Consider the following 7,473-nt stretch of genomic DNA (forward strand, 5'->3'; position numbering starts at 1 on the left):
GGCAGCATTTTGCAGCCTACACCTTGATTTTGTGATTGCATTCAGGCAATTAATAGCCAGCAGCCACATCTAAAAGACTTTAACAGTGAAATGCTGGTTTAAGTGGAGCTTGAAAGTCTGAACAGGAAAAAACCTGGCATCTGTCTGTTAGGAAAGTTGATCTTCTGCGGAGGGCCTCTCTCTCTCTTCCTAGAGATGGAGCAGCTTTCCTAAGTCATGGTGAGGTTTTCTTTCTTCACAATGTACAAGCAACTTTAATTTTTGTCTGTGTATTAGAAGCTTGCAGTATTGGGAAAACAAACAAATGCATACAAATCACTGACCATTAGTGGCTGCTGTAATGTTCTTAAAAATGACTGAAAAATTTTGTTTCAAGTACAAATATAGTAAAAGATCAATGAAAATCTACACTCAGTTTTTATGTACAACGATATTACTTTTATTTTTTCCATAATGTAACTTTTTCCAAGTCCTCCCCCAATAACTAATGCTGCAATGTTTACATTCAATAAACCTATACACTGACAGTACATACTGCTGCTTTCATGTAAGCAAGCCAGCTGGCTTCCTCATGTTGTCTGCATGAAGTACATTGTACACAGAAATGGAAGATTCTCCACAAGCAGCTGGAGTGTTTCTTGAAACACTGTTGTGGCAGAATGAGGCTGTACTAGAGGTACAGATCAGATGTTCTGTTCTCCCAGCCAGGAGAGGCAGTTGGGCTGTCTGATATACCAAGAGGAAATGAAGTCTGAAAAGTTTTAATATTTTATTAATTACTTGAACAATTATAAATTTGCAGAGGAATGGATGTGCTTAATTCCTGCCAGAAGGAGCTGCTGGAACTCTCGACTCTTTAAGCGTATCAACTTTACCTGAGAGGTACAACCTTTTTGTGGTGATTGACTTAGACCTCCAAGTGATGCGTGTGTGGGGAAGAAAAGGAAGAAGGGCTTGTTTACTTGGCTCTGTATTCTATATTTAAAAAAGCTAAATGATTTGTATATCCTTTTCATTGTCAAAGTACATTTCCTCTTTCAAAGTAAACTGGTTTCTTCAGGAGGAGTTATTTTTACTAACAAACAGCTCAGTGCTATAACCAGGAGCCAATAATTTAAAAAAACCTGCTCTTTTTTTCTACTGAAAGGTATAAAGAACTACAGCTTATCCCCCTCATTATAAAGCCAAAGAAGCAATCAGAGCCTTCTGTTGTATTATGTGTTTCTAAAACATATTCTCCTGTGCAACTGCTGTAGGACTTGAGGGATACAGTGATTAATTCTGTCACAAAAGTGAGTGATTTCTCCTCTTAGCCCTGTCACCACTAGCCTCTATAGACAAAAATCATTGCTTAAAGCTCTAGTACATCACAGAATAGTGCTGATATTGGTATTTTACAACTAATGCAACATCCAGTAATTCACATGTAATCTTTATAGTTAAAAATTCAAGACTGGGGTACTAACTAAAAAAAACCACTAACATATGAAGTTTCCTTATCTTGCATGGAATAAGGGGAAGGATAGTTCAGATAACATTGTAAAGAGTGGGCAGAAACAAAAAGAATTTATTTCTCCATCCAGTATTTTATACACTTTACAAAAACCAGTAATATCACTGTGCCCATAAAAATGTTATCCATGGCAACGGAAAGCAAATACTACTTTTTGTCATCTAACGGGGTCTTTTTAAAATCATAATACAAAGATTTGTGCTGTAGCAGTCCTCCACTTTGCACTGTAACAATAAGGCTTACTGTACTTTAAATACAAAGCTGTCACATCTGCAGTTATGAACCACTGGCTTTAACAAACATCATTTTATAGTTGCTTTTTGCTTCTTTTTTGTTTTCTGGAACCTCAGCTTCGTCATGTTTTTCAGCAGCTTGTAGCTCCTCTGCAGACTCCTCTTGCTCCGACTCAGAGCCACTTTCGGAATCCTCTGAACTCTCTTCAGAGGAATGTCCAGCTGCCTCTTCTTGGTCCTCACTTTCCTGAAACTAGAAGTTCAGATTGAGACAGATAAACCATTATTTCCTGGCAACTCCATTGCAGCTTTTAAAATTTCCCAGTGAGAACATTTTGCTTAATGGCTCCTTTCATTTTAGTACTCAAATGGGCTATATTGATAAACGCAGGTCTTTAATATACAAATTATTAGACAGAAAGCAACTCCACTGAAGTGGTTAACCATACCATCCATGACATCGCAGGTTTCATCAGCCACATTCTTATTTAGTTACAGCAGAAATCCTAAAGATACCATTACATGAGTTTGAAAAGTTGCAGATTGCATCAGTTTAGTACTTCCTTACTGTGGTGTACACAGAACATAGTGACACTTGAGTATTTGTTGTGGAGTGAAACATAATGCAACCAACAGCTAGACCATCACGAATTTTTTGAAAATAAGGTTAGCACACCGCAGCATAAGGAATGCTGAAGTAATCCAATGATAATGCCAACAAGAAAAATCCCAAATGGGCATTTTGTTTGTGGTCCTAAAGAGCAAAGCCTCCATGGCTATAATATTAAAAATTCCCAGCGCTGTACGGGTGGTTTTACTCACTTTGGAAACATCAGATACACTTTTATGCAGTAATTGGTGCTAAAAGTTAGCAAATCTTGCTGCCAGTTGGCACCTTGCAATTGGCAGATGAAGACATGTTCCTAATAACCTAATTCTCTTGGGTTTTGTCACACTGCTCTTCCTGCTCTTTCCTACGGAATTCCTAGCAAGTACAAGACCAGCTGGGTGTCAGCTCACTGCCACACCTCCCTTGTCTGACCCCTCCATAGCCACTTACTTTTCAGGACCATAGGGAGGTATGTGCCTCACAGCAGCAAGAAGGTAAGCTTAATTAGCGCTCAGCAACAATGCAGATGGTTATCCTGCCTTCTTATGTATTCCTTGGCAACACCCTGATTTAATATATTTGTCCCTTTCTGTCCTAATCAGTCTTGACTACTGTGTAGCATTAAGCATGTCATATCACTTTTCAGAACAATGAGAAGCATCAATCATTTCCAGGCACCTAAATGGGCACCACAGTGTAAACAAATAGGGATTAAGTGCCTGCAGTAAGTTTGTCCTTTAAAAACTTTTTCCTTCCAAAACCATGGAAGCTTGCCCCCAGTTCTGTGATGGCATTTTTTTTTTAATGAAGTGAAAGCCAAATCATTACGGAAATAAACAACTTACTACCTCACTGAAACCAAGTCCACAATGGCGCCGGTTTCGTCCTGACATCGTGCTGTCCATGCTTTGTTGGTACTGAGACTCCAATTCTTCATTCATTTTCTTGTCTTCTTCCCCTGCATTGTCCAGTGTACTTTGATTATGGTTCATTCAAATTAACAAAGACATCAAATTACATGAAGTCACATTTTCAAAGTTTATCAATATATATGTGATAAAGTTTAAATTTAGCCATCTTAAACTACTGGATTGAGTATTACTGCATACAAACCATCAGATTTATAGGCAATCATATCAAGTGTGCAAGTAAAATTTCTTCGATACAAAGATGGGTTGGTAAGTTCCTAAGACCTGATGCATTCAGAGAGTTGTACAATGCACCATGTATGTTCTACTGAACAAGGTAAATGTAACCAGTGTGACTTGTCTGCGCTTCCTGCTAATAGTGCAGCATGTCACAGCAAGGAGAAAGTTTCTGACCCTCACTACATAACATGCGGTTACTATGATTAAACCATGATTAATATATAGCAGCAGAAGTCGGGACAATGCTACCACTCTTGTTTATAGAGCTGTATCTGAAACTATTTCATGCATCCTGAATTATCAGAAGCGGTTACTACAGCTTTACATTTTTCCATCTTTAGGAATTGGCAGAAAAACAACTACATGAGCTACTTCTACATGCCCTTTACTTACTTGTTTGAATAAGTAAATAAATAATTTTTACTGGGGGAAAATACAGTCTAAAATAGTTAAGAATTCTCTGTTCTTGTAAAAGGTAGGAATCTCTAATTCTCCCCCAATAGACCTACAACACTCTAGTCTTTAGTTTGTATCTCTGCAAAATTAAAAGCTTGTATTGCAAATTAATGTTTCCTCATTTGGAAGTTAGAGCTGTATGTTATTATAAAAGGACATAACTGTATGTTGGAGAAGAAATAAAAGTGTTAAGAAAACAGCTGCTCTGATTTCTTGTGAAAAAACAGCGTCTTAACTTTTTGCTAATAAAAAGCAGTACTGATTCTACATGACTCCTTAGAGGAAGCATCATCTCCTTTCTAGGCAAGCCAGATCTCGGGAAGCAATTCTCAGTCACTCTGCAAGCTAAGCAAGAGCAGAACCCGGAACCAGTCCTCAGGCTTCTTTTGGTGTTTGAGTCCATAGATAATTTTTTGTCAACTGAAAAATTACTAGAGCATAGCAGGGAAAGAAGTTTTCTGGAACTCTGGCAGTTGCTATTCTATACAGCTTTATCAAAGCTGCTCCCAGACAGCCAAGCCCAGCTTGGTTTCAATGTACTTTGACTTACTACCTAAGCAAGCATGATAAGAAGTTACCATGGTCACGTTACATGACATCAAATTATTGCTGATTGCCAAGATGACCCTGCAGATCTTTTCAGCTTCTACCTCATTGCTTCAAGGCAGAGCTCTTTCTATTCAATAGGTAATCAGGTCAGGGTGGGGGGGAGAAATCAACCCTGTTGTTTTCCATGCACAACAATTTAGAGGTTTGAGGGGAGAAGTCAACCCTGTTGTTTTCCATGCACAACAATTCAGAGGTTTGGATATCCATACCTGGCAGCAAGGAAGAAGTATAATACTGCTAGGTACCAACAGCAGTAAAACTTTACTTTCTTATTTTGATAGCAAAATAAGACTGAGGACCTATACATTCATACACAAGTTTAACTGACCATCAAGTACTTCAGTGAGCCTAGACTTCAGAAGGCAAGTTAAGTGCAGTCAGAGAAACTGTCAGTAATCTAACAAGAGAAATTAGGAACTTCTACAACTCCACAGCCTGACCTGTCTTCAACTTCAGCCACAAAGCACGAAATCCCTCCCTGCAGTATCTACGAAGCTCAAGGTACTGGGACATTCCTAAATAAATGTTAGATTTCCAACTTTGTATCAGCTGTTGGATAAACTGACCTGTCCTGAAGTGAGAGGTTGATCTGTGGTCTCCGATAACAAGGCGGCCAGTATGTTCTTTCTAAAAGAAAAGGTAGTTTGTTTTGGAGCTTTAGGGTACACTGACAGCTCTGCCAACATTCTGGAAATCTTGAATGGAAATGGTTTGCTGTCAAACCTTGACAACCGACTGTAGGACTGTAAGTTTTACTAGCTAACAACTGCTGCCTCTTGATGAACTTGTTTCATCTTTCTTTTGTTGAATTTTCTGAAAAAGAAACCCCAACAACTAGACACTCTTTACTCTGCCCACACCCACACCTGGCTCTATTTCATTCTCTTTCTTGCCACTGGTATGAAAACTACACTACACAATGCTGGACAGGTGTGAATTTAGGTTCTGACAATTTACCATTTTGGATCTCTTTCTCCAGCGCTATGCAACAGTTCAGTCCGTGCATCTTACGATGATCCCACTTTTAGACTTGTCACACTATCAGGTAAGGCCTTCACAGTACTCAATTTATTGGCTCAGTAGTTGCTCATTAGCAAATATATCCCTATAGGCAAGAACTTGCATTACATAGCAAGCAGCATTAAGTATCCAAGTAGATGTTAAGATTAGTGGTAGTGGGATGTTTCAATATGGTATTGTGTACCTATCCACTTGGAAGTACCAACTTTCATCTCTTTAATACAGTAAAGTATTTTAGCTTACAAAAATACTGTATTCAAGCAAAATAAGCTAGTACAAGTGAAATTATTTTTCTTGAAGGTAAGTAGAATTGCAATACTAAAATAACATTTTGTACATGGAAAAAGCACGAATATATTTTACTAGTTTTGCAGCATTTTTTGAAAAAAGAAAGCATAGCAGAAATACTGTTTTAGAGTGTTTTGGCTTTAAAAATACTTCCTGGATTATTTAGTTAGGTTTACTATTTTGCTGTTTTAGTCTATCTGCTGCCATTTTTTTACTCTCGAATTTTTTTCCAGTGAGAATTTTACAGACCTACTGCTCAGGTGTGTTAGTTCATAACAAGGACTCTCTCAAAGGAGCATCCACAAATAATTTCATATTAGCTGGTCTGAAAGTATAAAGGGGTGGGGAGGAAGCTGCAGAGCAGACTTGACAATTTCAGACCGACGTTTTGCATTACACCGCTCCTGACGTAACAGCTGCGCTATGAAACCCAAATTCTCCTTAAAGGAGAGTCCCAAAGCGAGACTGCCTTTGAGTGGTGCCTCGCTCCTCCGAGAGCGTCGCGGCCTGCAGCGAGCCTCCTACTGGGGAGGTTTCGTTGCATCCCAAACAGAAACCCCTGCGTAGCCGCTGGGGGGGAGGAATTCCTCCCGCTCGGGTCCCCGTGTGCCCGCGGGGTGGGGGTGGGGGGTGCGGGGCGGCCTCACCTTCCCCGCGCCCATCAGCCGCAGGAACTTCTGCTTCCGCTCCTCGTTGCCGAGGTCCGCCGCCTCCCAGCTGCTGGAGCCCTGCGGGAGCACATGCTGACTACGCCCGCCCGCCCCCTCCGCCGTGACGGGCCCGGCGGCCCCTCGCCCCCCTGCCGCAGCCTCCCCCGTGACGCCTCCGCCAGCCACTGCCCCCCAGACGGCCGTTAAAGCGAGGAAGGTGAAGGCCGCGGCCTAGACTGCGTCCCACCGCGGGGCTCGAGCGCCTTACCGGGGCTCCGCCGCGGCCTCCCTCCCGGCCTCCTCCTCCTTCCCCCCCCCCCCCCGCCGCGCGGCTGCCTCAGGCCCCACGCCCATTTACATCGGGGGAGGCCGCTCGCTTGAGGCCGTGGTGGCCCTGGGACTCCCTGGCCGAGCTCATCGCTGCGGCTGGGTGACCTGGCCCCTCTGCCGCCTTCCTGCCGGAGCCGCTCCCTCGGCCAGCGGCGGGTCACAAACCCGGGTCGGCCGCGGGGCGCGCCGGGACCGGTAGTTCTCAACCGGCCCGTGGCGGCGCGGCGCGGGCAGGCAGGGACTATTCTTCCCACAGGCCTCCGCGGTGGCGGGGGCCGTCTCTGCCCGCTGATTGGCAGGGGCTCGAGCCCGCCCCGGGCTCCTCCTCCGGGGGGAGGTGGGGCGCAGGGCAGCGTCGCACGGGCGGAGTCCTCGCGCGCAAGCAGCGGGGGAGGCTGCCGGGGGGGGGGTGGGTTCGTTGCCATGCCGGTGGCTGTGGAGGCGTCGCAGCCCGTCACCGGGACTTCGCCTCAGTGTGGCGTCAGGCGCCGCGCAGCTGCCGTTTAGGCGTGAAGTGCTGCTGGGGAAATGAAGGGGGTAAGGGCCTCTCGGCCCCGGGGCTGCGCTTCTGCCGTCGTGTGAGCGCGGCCGAGCGGCGGCTCGCTCGGAGCCTGAG

The 7,473-nt window shown here is 43.8% G+C and overlaps 1 protein-coding gene across 1 annotated transcript; it reads right to left on the bottom strand.

Moving 5' to 3' along the window:
• Positions 1-1,549: 1,549 nt before the first annotated feature.
• Positions 1,550-6,945, bottom strand: LOC309405644 (small acidic protein; the record flags this gene model as incomplete). Its single annotated transcript, XM_082000460.1, has 5 exons — positions 1,550-1,999; positions 3,202-3,314; positions 5,136-5,196; positions 6,525-6,620; positions 6,886-6,945. The coding sequence occupies 5 exons, from the start codon at positions 6,943-6,945 to the stop codon at positions 1,790-1,792; spliced, it is 540 nt and encodes a 179-aa protein (XP_081856586.1). The 3' UTR covers positions 1,550-1,789.
• Between the last annotated feature and the right edge of the window lie 528 nt (positions 6,946-7,473).

Source organism: Phaethon aethereus (assembly GCF_964289735.1).
Source record: "Phaethon aethereus genome assembly, chromosome: 5".
In the NCBI taxonomy this organism is placed as follows: Eukaryota; Metazoa; Chordata; class Aves; order Phaethontiformes; family Phaethontidae; genus Phaethon; species Phaethon aethereus.